The sequence below is a fragment of the Tachyglossus aculeatus genome, chromosome 18 (assembly GCF_015852505.1).
Source record: "Tachyglossus aculeatus isolate mTacAcu1 chromosome 18, mTacAcu1.pri, whole genome shotgun sequence".
Classification (NCBI taxonomy): domain Eukaryota; kingdom Metazoa; phylum Chordata; class Mammalia; order Monotremata; family Tachyglossidae; genus Tachyglossus; species Tachyglossus aculeatus.
The window spans coordinates 948,410-961,515 of NC_052083.1; the positions used below are offsets into that span (position 1 = coordinate 948,410).

Sequence of the window (13,106 nt, forward strand, 5' to 3'; positions counted from 1 at the left end):
GTGCCATGGACGTTCTTTCCCATCATTGGTGTCCCTATTAAACCATTAATCCAAAAGTAAGGCATGGAAGGTCTAGTTCGGAAACCCTGGGCTTGTTCTGCAGGAGGTGGTGTGGCCAGTTTGAGGCGCTGCTGATGAGCCTAGCTTTGCCCCTTTCTCCCTTGATGACTGGGCAACGGAACCCCCACTGCTCTCTGGCCATCCTGCAGGGTTTCTCGGTGCTCAGAACAATAACAATAATGGTGGTATTCATTACACACTTAACTATGTGCCAAGCAGTGTACTAAACCCTGGGGTAGATACAAGATTCGTGCTTAGTACAGTGCTCTGCACACAGTAACCGCCCAATAAACATGTCTGATTGATTAACAAATTGGACCTAGTCGCTGTCCCATGTGGGGCTCAGTCTAAGAGGAAGGGAGAACAGGCATCAAACCCTTATTTTCTAGATGAGGAAACAGGCACAGAGAAGTTATGACTTAGTTGGGGTAACCAGTGGGCAGGTGCCAGAGCCAGGATTACAACTCACATCCTCTGACTCCTGGGCCTGTGCTCCTTCCATTGAGTTTCGCTGCTTCTCACCAAGCAGCTTCTTGGTGCGGGAGCGGCCCAAGCTGCTGCACAGGTGTGAGGTCATCCTCAAAGATGCAGAGATGTGTCTTGAGTCATTGGCGGCGGCTGGGAGAAGGCACTTTTAATCCCGCAGGGCATCTCTGAGTGAAGCCCAGGTTCTCCCTGTCTGCCCACTGCTGGTAGCCTGACTCCCTGGGGGGCAGTGTCTGCTGCTGAGGCTGCTTAGTGCCATGTTTCCAAGTGGTTGCCACCATTCTTACTCTCCCCATCAGCTGCTTCATCTCTGAATTGGGGCAGCTTTTACTGAGAACTTTGGAAGCTTGGTGAAACTTCTGCAGCTGTTCGCTTGTCCTGCTTTTGTGGGAGGGTCAGAAGAGGTCTGCCTTCCCGCAGAGAGCCACTTTTGCTCAATCCACTCGGAGTCCACTCGTAGCAGGGGCAAGAGGTTGGAGAGTTGGCTTGACTCTGGGGTGCCATTCGGAGTGAGTGATGCTCTGATTTGGAGTCACTTGTCAGAATGAGAAGCTGGGGTTGAGTGGAAAGGCTGCTTTCCTGAATGGTTCAGGCAAGAGCAGCCAGAATGTCTATCCGTCCGTCCGCCCTCCCCCACTGCCTCCCCTGGCTGTCCCTGCCTCTCATGGGAGGCTGGGAACAGGACAAATTGTCCCTACCTTCCAGAGCTTCCAGCTGCTGCTGGGCACAGCATGGACCAGAGCCTGGCTCATCTATGACGGGATACCTCTACATGGTTGGGCCGGGGGCACAGGTGCCAGGTGGTCCTCCGAGGACCCAGAGGTGGCTGTGTTGTGTGGAATGCAGGGTTAGGAGCATCGCATACTTTTATTTGCAAACATACCTGGCCCTGTTAAGGACTGTGAGGCTGGGAATGTGGGAGTTAAAGGTGCTAAAAACCCAGCCTTCCTTTCTCACTGCTGCCACTGCTGTTTCAGGGACCAGAAGGGCGACCTGGGACTCCTGGCCCAGAAGGAGAGAAGGTAAGTGTGTAGAAAATCCTGCCACCATTGTGTGATCTGGCCTAGTGTCCTCTTCCAGCTGGCCCAGACCCACCCTGCTGAGCATGGGAAATGCTGAGTATCCTCCCCATCAGCCTGGTCCCCAGGGCCTCAAGTTGTTCCCACTAGGTTGGTTCCCTGGAACCCTCAATCTCTGCCAGCCTGGCTCACCACCCCACCCTGCAGTGCCCACAGTCTGTTTGTGGTGGTGTGGTCCAGGGCAGGGTGAGGAGGACAGGGGGCCAGGGGTAGGGGAAGAACACAGGCTCTTCCTGGCCTGCCCTGCTGCTCCCCGGGGGACAGGCCTGGCCCAGGGAGACTAGGCCTGCCGAGGGGCTGAGTTCTGGTGAGGCTGAAGGACTGACTGCTGCCACCCACGGTTCTTATCGCAGGGATCCTTGGGCCGGCCTGGGCCCCCTGGAAGGGAAGGAGTAAAAGGTGCCCGTGTAAGTAGAACGTCCATCTCGTGATCCCTCTGTCCACCCACCTGCACTCTGCCCACCTGCATTCCACCTGCCCATGCTGTGCCCACGCTCCATCCACGAGCAACACTTCCAGACAAGGTCCAATGTTGGATTGAAGACCCAGAACGGTTCTAGTCTAGTTCAGTGGTCCTCCGGGTCGGGTGCTGAGCCTGGGGGTGGGTGTGTTCAGGAGCATGGGGACCGGCCTCCTGTTCCTGCCTTGGGTTTTGCAGAGCCAAGTGGCCCAGGTGACCCAAGTCCATTCTGAAAGGCTGCACTGTCCCTAGGGGGAGCCAGGGCCACCAGGAGGATGGACACTGCCTGGCTTTGAGGGCTCAAAGGTGAGTGACCCCTTTTTCATGGCTCCTAAGCTGATTGCTGTGTCTCCCCAGCCACCTGGAACAGCGGGCAGCTACTGGTGAACAGTCCCCTGAGGGTAGAGTCACCTGGTCAGTGGAGGGCAGAAGCTGCCCAATGGGATGGGTATGGACTGACCACTGAAGGAATAATCCACTGTTGGCTAATCACTAGTTGACTAGGAGAGATGCCCTGGAGCCCATTAACCCTGTCAGCCCTGCACAGAGGTCACTGGGGCAGCCCTGGGTGGGCGATCCATTGTTCACCTGCGACTTTTGCAAGAGTTCATTCTCTGGTTGGAAATGTCTTCCAGGGAACAGTGGGTCACCCAGGACCACCAGGACATGCTGGGGCTCCGGTGAGTGACTGGGTGCTTGGTGGGGTGAGTCCATTTTCTGTGGGTCCACTCCAGGCTTTGGGAACCCTGGAGGAGGCACCCTGCAGCTACGCTGGCCCCCAAATTCCTCAGGCAGTATCTAAAGACCAGACAGGAATGCTGGGCTGTGGGAGGTCTGCAGCTTGGTCATTGCCAGGCCCCCAGGGGGCCACCAGTTGTGATACAGACAGGACATAATGCCCAAATAAAAGATGTCTCTTCTCCACCTCCATCTCGCAGCCCCAGAGGGAGGGGTGGGGGGATGCCCTTTGGTGGGTACCAGGCCTGGGCTGGTTGTGTCCCCTGGGAACCACCTCCAAGCTTTCCTTCCACTGCCCCCTAACACTGCTTGGATGGTGGTGGGAATAGCAAAGCCGGGGGGATGCGCAGCTCCCTTCTCCTTCTGTTCTTAGGGTCTCCAGGGACAGCGAGGAGAACGAGGGTCCCCAGGGGAGAAGGTACGTGTGGGTCCATCCTGACCATGTTCCCAATAAGAAGGGGAGCAGGGGTCCCTAGGGACTTCCTTGGTCTTCTGGCTCTTTTCATTCCTCTGATTCAGTTGTGTTTTGGAGGACAAATGGGATCGAACCCCTTGAGGTCATCTCCGACCCTTCTTTAGAGAGTCTCAGCCTCGACCCTGTTGGGGACCGAGGACATCATGGAATGCCTCTGACCTAACCTGCCTGACTGCCTCCCATGCCCTCATGTGCCCAAATGAGCAATGGTGTGGGGCTGGAGGAGCAGGGACTGAAAATGCAAGGGTTAATGGACCCTTACTGCCAGTCTGTTCCAGAGAATTGGTCAGTCAGTAGACCGGTGGTATATTTTATCCATCAACCAAGCAGTGGCATCTATTGAGTGCTCACTGTGCAGAGATGGGCAGGGGTGGATTTAGTTGAGCAGGGTCTGAGGTTGCAAGGGCTAGAGTTAGATTGGAACCAGGGCCTAAAAGTGTGAATTTTTTCAGCCTTGACTCTGAGCGGTCAGCTCCAATCTCTCCATCCCCCCACCCTGCAGCCTCCCAGCTCCCGGCCATCCCTCCCAGACCTTGCCTCTCACCTGCCCCAGGCTGCCTTAGCCTGGCCCTTCGCCATGGTATTCTGGGGCCAGAGGTCATCAAGGAACTGGCCGCCGGCCCCGAGGACCATTCCCGGGCCTCGGGAGCCGCTGTCCAGGGAGCCGGCCGGCAAACTGTTAGGAGATGAGGGATAAGGTGAGACTGAGGCGTCCCCAGGGAAAAGTGTGGTGTTTGGTGGGTGACTAGGGGGCTTAACCGTCAGTAAGAGCAAGTGGGGAGTCTTGCTGGGACAGCCTGCTCTCTGGCAACCCACTAGTCTGTCTTGTCAGTCCCGTTCCCCCTTCCAGGGCCTCCTTCCATTCTGGGCAGAACTGTGGAGCTGATGGTGGCCGCTTGGTCAACCTCCCCAGTGAGGTTGGGGTCAGTGACCCAGGGGTAGTTGTCTGGGGTAAGGGACTGCCCTGTCTTGCCCAGACCTAGGGTTGAACACAGGGTCCCTGGGCAGTGCCCACACCCTCATCCCCATCCCTACCCCTCCAGCAGGGAACGGTCACCGAGAGGGTCCAGGTCGCATAGGGTTTCATCCAGGGTTGGCCGGCCTGCGGCAGGGCGGGGAAACTGAGGACAAGGGAGGTGGTCGATCCCCCCGGCCCTTCTTTGGGCCTGATCCCATCCCCCAGGGCCCAAGTCGAAACTGTAGTAGGCCTGAGAGAGCCATCCTTCTGGCCAGAGTCGGGGCCACTGTCCACCAGGCGCTGTCCCTGGGGGAACAGGACTGGACGTCATTGTGCCCTACTTGGGTCTCTGGCGTTTGGCTGGGTCCGAGCTCCCTCCGGTGGTCGGCCACCATCATTGCCGGAAGAGTTTGGGGGTGAAGGGGTGAAGCTCAATTGTTCCTAGACTTGGGCCTGGGGCAGGGTAGCCCGACGAGATCTCACCCCCAGCCTGTCTAAACTCAGACCATCTGCTCGCTCCAGAGTCTGGACTTTTGTTTTACAAACCGCCGACTTCATCGATCTCCTTAATGTCATCAGTGTCTCAAGCATCACGCTGCTTGAGAAGCAGCGTGGCTCAGTGGAAAGAGACCGGGCTTTGGAGTCAGAGGTCATGGGTTCAAATCCCGGCTCCGCCACTTGTCAGCTGTGTGACTTTGGGCAAGTCACTTCACTTCTCTGTGCCTCAGTTACCTCATCTGGAAAATGGGGATGAAGACTGTGAGCCCCCCATGGGACAACCTGATCACCTTGTAACCTCCCCAGCACTTAGAACAGTGCTTTGCACATAGTAAGCGCTTAACAAATACCAACATTATTATTATCATTATTATTATTATTCTTATCAGTCTAAACTTCATGAGGTTTAGTCTCTGCATCTCCCGCTGTTTCTGAGTTTCTTTTGCTGTCTCTGTCTCTCATCTCCCTCTCTGTTTCTCACCCTTCCTCCTCTACTCCCCCTTCTTCCACTTCCCCCGTTCTCACTCCTTTTTCCTTTCTTTCCATCTCTCTGTCTCCTTTCCCACTCACTCCTTTCTCTCGGTCTCTGCTCTTTCTCTCCCGCTCTCTGTGTCTCATTCTCTGTCTGTCTTGAGTTCACATCAGCTCTCATTCCTGCTCCCTCTTGTCCCCAGTTTCCTCTGTGTGGGCCAATGTCCTGAGTCTAGACATCTCATCAGCCATGTCCCGTGGGGTGGGGGCGGGGGCCAGGAGAGGCTGGGTTTCCTGGAGGCTTGAGGGTCAGTCAGGGCACAGGCAGGTGGTGGGCAGGGAGCCAGGTTGCCTGAGCCCCAGGATGAATGTGGAAGCTGGAAATTGGGTGACTTCGCCCAGGCCCCCATCCTGGCTCCCTGTGCCCCCAGCAAGCTGTGAGAGGGAGACTGGCTGCTGTGTGGGGCCATCTGTTAGAGGTATTGGTCTGGGAGCTGGATCCTGCCTGCTTCCGCCCACACAACTTGGGCGACCAGCTCACACAGCCGGCCAAAGCTTGTTGGGGGAGGGGTGTAGGTGTCTCTCCGTGTGTCCGTGTCCCCTCTCAGGTTGCGTTGATGGGGAAGATGTTCTTCATGGCTGGGGTGGGGCTAACCTCATAGCCTTCCTGGTTCCCCTGCACAACCTCCCTGAGCCTCCTTGGAGGCTGAGACCTTGTCCTGCCCATAAATTGTCCCCTGAGCCCCCATTGCCGGCCCTTGGCTTTCAGAGCTCCCCAGGCCCGGGTCCATGGCAGCAGTCACCGGCCGGGCCCAGGATCGTGCTCAGGGTCATGCGCTGCAGGTTGGTCACATGCCTCCACCAGCTGTGCTGAGGTCTCAATGCTGGCCAGTCGTTACTTCTAATTGTTAGGTTTCTTCTTCCTCAGCCCTTGGCCCGTCCAGCCCCATCCAGGCCCACTCGGTCTGTATAATAATAATAATAATGGCATTTATTAAGTGCTTACTATGTTCAAAGCAGTGTTCTAATAATCAATCAATCGTATTTATTGAGCGCTTACTGTGTGCAGAGCAGTGTACTGAGCGCTTGGGAAGTACAAGTTGGCAACATATAGAGATAGTCCCTACCCAACAGTGGGCGCTGGGGAGGTTACAAGGTGAACAGGTTGTCCCTTGGGGAGCTCACAGTCTTCATCCCCATTTTACAGATGAGGTCACTGAGGCACAGAGAAGTTAAGTGACTTGTCCAAAGTTACACAGCTGACAATTGGCAGAGCCGGGATTTGAACCCATGACCTCTGACTCCACAGCCCGTGCTCATTCCACTGAGCCACGCTGCTTCTCATGTCTATATGCATATGTTCATTATGAGCTCTGCTTGTTTCTGAATATTTGAGACTCGGTTGTGTTTATGTAACTTCCAGCTCCCCTTGTGGGCATTTAGCCTGTCCTCCAGCCTCCCCTACTAGATTGGATCACCGTGAGGGTGGGGATTGTGTCATTTATTTTCCTGTTTTTTCCCAAGACCCCAGTATAGCCCTCTGCACACATACAGAGCTTGACACACAGGTGTTCCATCAATACTACTGTTGAATTGAGCTGGCAAAGTTGTCATTCATTTCTTTGTGATTTTCCTAGGGAGAACGAGGCCTGGATGGTTTTCCTGGAAAGCCTGGACTAGAAGGAAAAGAGGTATGAGGGGGCCGAGATCCCAGGGGCTTCTGACTTGGACCATCCCACAGGAAGGAGGCTGGACTGGGGGGAGTCTGACCTGGACCCTCCCGTGGGGATGAGACTGGGATGGGGAGAGAGAGGCCCAGGAAGGCTAATCTTTCCACCATCCTTTCTCACCCACCACCAGGGGCCCAGTCCCTCTAACCCCTTAGGATCCTTCTGAGGACAGTGGTGGGGTGGCTAATCCAAACCCAGATAATGCAGCACATGGTGGGAGGCCTTAGGCCCAGACCAGGTGGCAAGGGAAGGCCTTCCAGTCAGATTTGGACTTCCTGGTTGGAAATCCTGAAGACACGAGCCAGCCACCATGGGGTGTGTGTACGTGTGTATTGGGTGTCTGTCTTGGGGATTGAGTGCGGGAGTCGGGTGTAATGGAAGGAGTGTAAAGTGCCTGTCCTGTGTGGCGGGGAGAGGGGGCATCGTCACGGTGTGCAGTCTGCAGGGTGGGTAGGTGGAGAAACAGAAACATTCCTTCCCTCTAGACCTTCCTGACCTATGAGGCTTCCCAAATTTGGTGTCTTTCTGACGGGTAGGGAAAGATCGCTATTGATGCATAGTGATTGATTTAGACCAAAGTGGGAGTGGGAAGGGAGCCCTATTCCAGTTCAAAATATCAGGTCAGCACCTGTCAGCCTGGTTGTTTATACAGCTGGGCAGATCAGGGAACATTACTGGCGAGGTGAAATCTGCTCGGGCTTGTGGGCGAGGCAGGGGGGTTTGGAAACCCGGTTCAAGTTCCAGCCCTGGCACTGGCCTGCTGGTTGACTTTGGACAAGATACCCCTGGGCCCCAGTTTCCTCCTCTGAAGTGAGGTGGTTCTCATCCTTTCTTCCTCCGACCTCATGGGGACACATCTAATGAGGGAAGTGATGTGGAAGCTCTCTGTGAAGACAAAACACACCCAATGACACCAGGCGTTCATGACCATGACAATTTTTATCAAGTAGCATTGATGCTTAATCTCTTTTCCCTTTTCATTTCTGCTGCTCCCTCCAGGGCAGTGCGGGTCCCCGGGGGGCGCCAGGCCCCCCAGGAGAGAAGGTGAGCTGCGTGGATTGGGCTGGGTGAGGCCCATTGAGGGGTCAGCCTGGGGTGGATTGGAAGGGCTTTTGCTGCTTTCGATGGGAAGAGCGTGAGATGCTTGGGGAGGGGATGGGAGCGGTGGGTAGAATGGGGGTCTCGGGGTGAGTACAGCAACATGTTTGATTATTTGTGACCTCATGGCCCTGACATCGGACCCTCTGGGGGGGTCAGCTTGTGACGGACCCATCCGGGTTTGTAAGGGCGAGGACCCCAGAGCGAGTGAGTCATCTCTCTGAATCCCAGCAGCAAGCAGCTAACCTCATGTCCTGTCGGGGATCGAGAGAGCTGCCGGTTCACTTGGGGGCCGTGAGGGGGTGGATGGTTGCCGTCCAGAGTGGGACTTGTTTCCAGAAATGCCCCCAACAGCTCATTCCAGGCTCTCATTGTCCTCCTGGGTGGAGCAGTTGAGCAGGCCCTGAGCAAAGCTGGGCCAAGCGGTGGTGCCGCTGGCAGAGGCGGTGATGAGCTCCCGCAGGCTTTGGCCGCCTTGTCCTCTTTGGTCCTCCTGCCTTCAGGATTCACAGAGAATCCATACCAGCCTTCAGATGGGAATGAAAAGACAGGGTCATCTTTGCTGTTCTTCATGTCTGCTTCTGGGGCGGTCTTCCGCTGCCACTTCAGATCTGTCTGTCACAGGGTTCAGAGAATGGTGGAGGGTCAAACGTTTGTGGTGCTGGGTCACTCTCAGCTGTGGGTGACAAAATCCATCAATGTAATATACTGAGGACCTGCTGTGTGTTGCGCACTGTTCGGCGAGCCTGGAAGAATACCAGAATAAGATAGCCTGACACCTGGCCTGAAAGAGATGGCAGTGTAGTGGGGGCCCCTAAACCTTTCATTTCTTGACACAGGGCGAAGTGGGACCGGCCGGGCCTCCAGGTCTACCAGGCTTCTTGGTAAGGCTGCTCTTTGGTCTGAACCAAGCAGGGGAAAACTGAACTTCTGAAGGTGGTGGAGGGAGAGTGAAAGGGATTAGCGGGGGTCAAGAGATAATAATGAGATGTCCAAATGAGCATTGACTTCCAAAATGTTCCAAGTCAAAGCCTGGAGGAGACTCTTCTGTGGACTGAGGCCTGGGCCTGGAGTGACCTCCAGGGCCTCCTTTCTTCTAACCTGGGCCTTGTCCCAAAGACAGCCTTGTTTCTTCAAGACCTTGGCTGCTTTTAGGACTTAGGGTAGGGGACCCAGGCTGGGCAGGCTACACGTGGCTTTGTGGAAAGATAATAATAATAATAATATTGATGATGTTTGTTAAGCACTTACTATGTGCAAAGCACTGTTCTAAGCGCTGGAAATTAAAGACTAGTCAAATACAGTAGTAAGAAGGTGGGAGGAAGAGAGAACAGGGAGATTGTCATGGGCCTGGGCGTCAGAGGACCTGCTCTGCTAACTGCTGTGCCAATTGCTAGGTGTGTGACCTCGGGCAAGTCATGAAACTGCTCTGTGCCTCAGGTTCTTCAACTGTAAAATAGGGATACCTGTTCTCCCTCCCACTTAAGACTGTGAGCCCCATGTGGGACAGGGACTGTGTCTGACCTAATTGACTTGTATGTACTCCAGCACTTAAAACATTATTTGACACATAATAAGTGCTTAATAAGTAACATAAAACAAGCAACACCTGGTGCTGACTGTTCTCTGATGGGGCCAGAGTCCTTCCCCTGTATGGGCTTCAGTTTCTCCCCCGTGCCCTCTTCTTCCTCATTTTTCCCCTCCTCTCTCCCAGAGAATAATGGCTCCCCCTTCTCTTTCAGGCACCAATGGGCAGCTTGGAAGGAGAGGTGGTAAGAGTGGTTTCAGCTCTCTGCATTGAGATAGTGTGTGTGGAAAGGTCTTGCCTTTAAAGGCCTCTAGGACTGGCAACGGTTCTTGAAAATTAAAATCTGTCAAGGGTGAAACTTGTCCCTTGGGGAGGAAAGACAGGCCCCAGAGACCTGGGCTGGGCTGGGCTGGGCTGGGGAACAGGACCCTCCTGAAACTCAGTGCTTGTGTTTGTGAGGACTGCCTGGAGAGAGGGGTGGTGAGCGGGCTTCGGTTCTGACTTTTTCAAGGGGGCTCTTGGATCCCACAGTCCCCAGGGGCCCCGTTAAGGCTCTCCAACCCCTCCATTTAACCAAGGTTTTTGGCTCTCTTCCTCAGCTCTGGAGGGCTTTTATATGTTAGTGGGCAAGGAGACTTGGGACTTTGCTAAAGGAATTGTAACCTAAAGGTGCAGGGTGAGGTATGGGGTGGCAACCTGCAGCACTGTATTAACCCTTGGGAAAGATGAGCAGGAGCAAAGGAGCCTCTCCTCTTGGAGGGCTGACAGTTTAGGGGAACATTGGTGGGAGGATCAGGAGAGGCCAGCAGCTGAGGGAACTGGTGACTCCAGTGGGAAAGATCCCAGTGCAGCAGGAGACGGAAGTCATGGGAGTGATTGGCAGTAGGAAAGGAGAACCAAGAAGCAGCGTGGCTCAGTGGAAGGAGCACGGACTTTGGAGTCAGAGGTCATGGGTTCAAATCCCGGCTCCGCCAACTGTCAGCTGTGTGACTTTGGGCAAGTCACTTAACTTCTCTGTGCCTCAGTTACCTCATCTGTATAATGGGGATTAAAAAACGTGAGCCCCCCGCAGGACAACTTGATCACCTTGTAACCTCCCCAGTGCTTTGAATAGTGCTTTGCACATAGTAAGTGCTTAACAAATACCATCATCCTCATCATCCTCCTCATCATCATCAAGAGTGTGCAATTGGGTCAGTGGACAGAGCAGCGGTTGGAGGACAGGGCCAGCATTTATCTCCAGCCCTGGGCCTGCTTGGCCTCAGAGGCAAGATGGTGACTGTAAGTTCCAACCTATCTCTAGTACCTCCTACAAGGAGCAAGGGTTGTCTCCAAGGGGTTAAGGGCAGAGCTTTGAGTAAGCGGGCTGGTTGGGGGTCAGACAGAGCAGTCATAGCGGTCGGCCAGTAAGCTGAGAGGCCAGCCTCCGCCCCTGGCTGGCCCAGCTTCTTTCACCTTGGAACAGCCCCATCTCCAGAGGGGCTGTCTGTCCATCTTTGTCTGGAATATCAATCCAGCCGGATTTGGTTTCCACCCACCAGTGGCCACAGACACTCCGCTCATTATGACCCAGCCAAGGCGACTTGCTTCTTCCTGCCATGAGAATGAGGCATGGGCTCTTCTCCCGCATCCATCCCCCCACTGGACTGTGCAGAATTGGCACAGTCTCTCTCGGTTGTTTCCACAGACTTGGAATGAACATCTCAGAAGGTTGTTCCGGGCACCGCAGACAACCATGGGGCACTAGCCTGGCTGGCCTTTCCCAGACTCCAACTGTAGAGAAATTCTGCTTCACTTTATGCCCACTTTGGACCTATGGCATTCTGGGACCTGTCATATGGACATCCCAGGATGGTGGAGGACTTTATCCCATGTTTCCCTCCTTTCCTACCTCCATCTCTCCCATCCACTTCTCCCAGTGTCTGGCAGCTGGAGACAGAGGGGCCAACAGGAGGCCCAGTGTTGAGGGGTAGGGGCAGCATCTCTCCTGTGCAGCAGGCTCTGGGGACTGGAGCAAGTGAGCCAGCGGGGGAGGTTTACTTCAAAGGGTCCAACTCCCTTCCCTCCAGAGGAGAGCAGGCTAGCAGAGAGCTGAGTCTCTGGGGAACTCTGGGCAAAGACTGTCTGCCTAGAAACGTGTTGAATAGGGGTTCTGTCATCTACCTGGGGAATGTCTGAGTGCCCCAGTCCTGAGGCTCCCGGGTGCCAGGAGGGTTTGGGGATAATGTAGGATTCGTCTCTCTGCCTAGTTGAAACGGGGAGACCCTGGGCTGCCTGGAGAGAACGGATTGCCTGGACCCCCGGTAAGTGAAACTGTCACCCCCACAGGCCATGGATGTTTCCTCATCCTGAGCCTTCCCTGAAGGGCCTGGATAGGCACCCTGGATGCTGAGACAGTGGTGACCATGGGGCCGGTTTCTCTGAGTGTGGCAAGCCATGATCTGGGTTTGGAACCACCCACTGTGAGAGGGGTGAGTGGGGGGCTCCGAGCCCTGGTTCTTCCCCAAACCCAAAAGCTCACCCAGCTTCCTGGGAGCCAGGTTGTCTGGGTCTTGGGTGACACTATCTCGGGCAGCTGTGTCTGGCATTTTCCGAGGCCGGGCCAGTCTATGGGTGGGGAGATGGGAGAAGCAGGGCTTTGTGGAGGCGAGTTGCTGATCTGCTCGGGATGACCATTGGCGGAATGCTGGGGTCCCCCAAGCTGTTTGCTGTTGTCCAGACTGGGGTCCGGCACCTCATGCAGTCTGACGGGCCCAGTCTGCCCCCTGTGACCAACTGTACAACTCGGCATCAGGGTAAATTGGGAGGGGTTTATGGCAGGTAAAGGGGAGGAGGGAGAAGCAATTCTAGCCACAGGGCTTAGCTGCTCTGCAGAGGGGCTGAAAGGCAATGGTGGGGTGTAATAGGGGCAAGACAGTAATAATTGCAGTATTTATTAAGCACTTGCAGTGGTCCAAGCACTTGTTCTAAGTGTTAGGGTAGATATAAGATAACCAGGTAGACCTAGTCCCTATCCCACATGAGGCTCGTAATCTGGCCCAAAGTCATACCGCAGGCAGGTGGAAAAACTGGGATTCGAACCCAGATTCTCAGCCTCCCAGGCCCATGCTCTTTCCATTAGGCCTTGTTTCTTCCCAGCAAGGAAGTAATATGGACAAGGTTATAATGGAGGCATGTCTGTAATGGAGGCATGTCTGTAATAGATGGGGGTCCTCCAGTAATCTAGGGGTACAATGGGATGGGGATGTGAAGTTCTAGGGATGGGAATAATATCTTGTCCAACCATTCTGTTAGAGTCCGGGGAGGCCACATGTCCAAATACCCTGTCCAGGCCTGTCCAGGTCAGGCCAGCCTCTCCGAGGTCCGGAACCGAGTCGAGATTTTGGGATTCTGCTGCAGGAGGATTTTAGGGATGCTGTAGCAGGACCAGGTGGAGGCAGAACGGTCGAGCAAAGGCAGCCATTTCCCCGTCTTTTAGCTCCCTCTAGTGGCCAGATGCCATTATTGCTCTGGCTTGCGCCTGCA

At 54.9% G+C, this 13,106-nt stretch overlaps 1 protein-coding gene across 1 annotated transcript in view; it reads left to right on the forward strand.

The window, feature by feature from the left end:
• Nucleotides 1-13,106, forward strand: part of COL22A1 (collagen type XXII alpha 1 chain) — a 61,709-nt gene that overhangs the window by 17,796 nt on the left and 30,807 nt on the right. Inside the window, exons 17-26 of the mRNA XM_038760680.1 lie at nucleotides 1,524-1,568; nucleotides 1,979-2,032; nucleotides 2,338-2,391; nucleotides 2,721-2,765; nucleotides 3,197-3,241; nucleotides 6,863-6,916; nucleotides 7,955-7,999; nucleotides 8,893-8,937; nucleotides 9,796-9,825; nucleotides 11,831-11,884. Coding sequence (XP_038616608.1) covers nucleotides 1,524-1,568; nucleotides 1,979-2,032; nucleotides 2,338-2,391; nucleotides 2,721-2,765; nucleotides 3,197-3,241; nucleotides 6,863-6,916; nucleotides 7,955-7,999; nucleotides 8,893-8,937; nucleotides 9,796-9,825; nucleotides 11,831-11,884 — 471 coding nt within the window. The remainder of the gene's footprint in view (nucleotides 1-1,523; nucleotides 1,569-1,978; nucleotides 2,033-2,337; nucleotides 2,392-2,720; nucleotides 2,766-3,196; nucleotides 3,242-6,862; nucleotides 6,917-7,954; nucleotides 8,000-8,892; nucleotides 8,938-9,795; nucleotides 9,826-11,830; nucleotides 11,885-13,106) is intronic.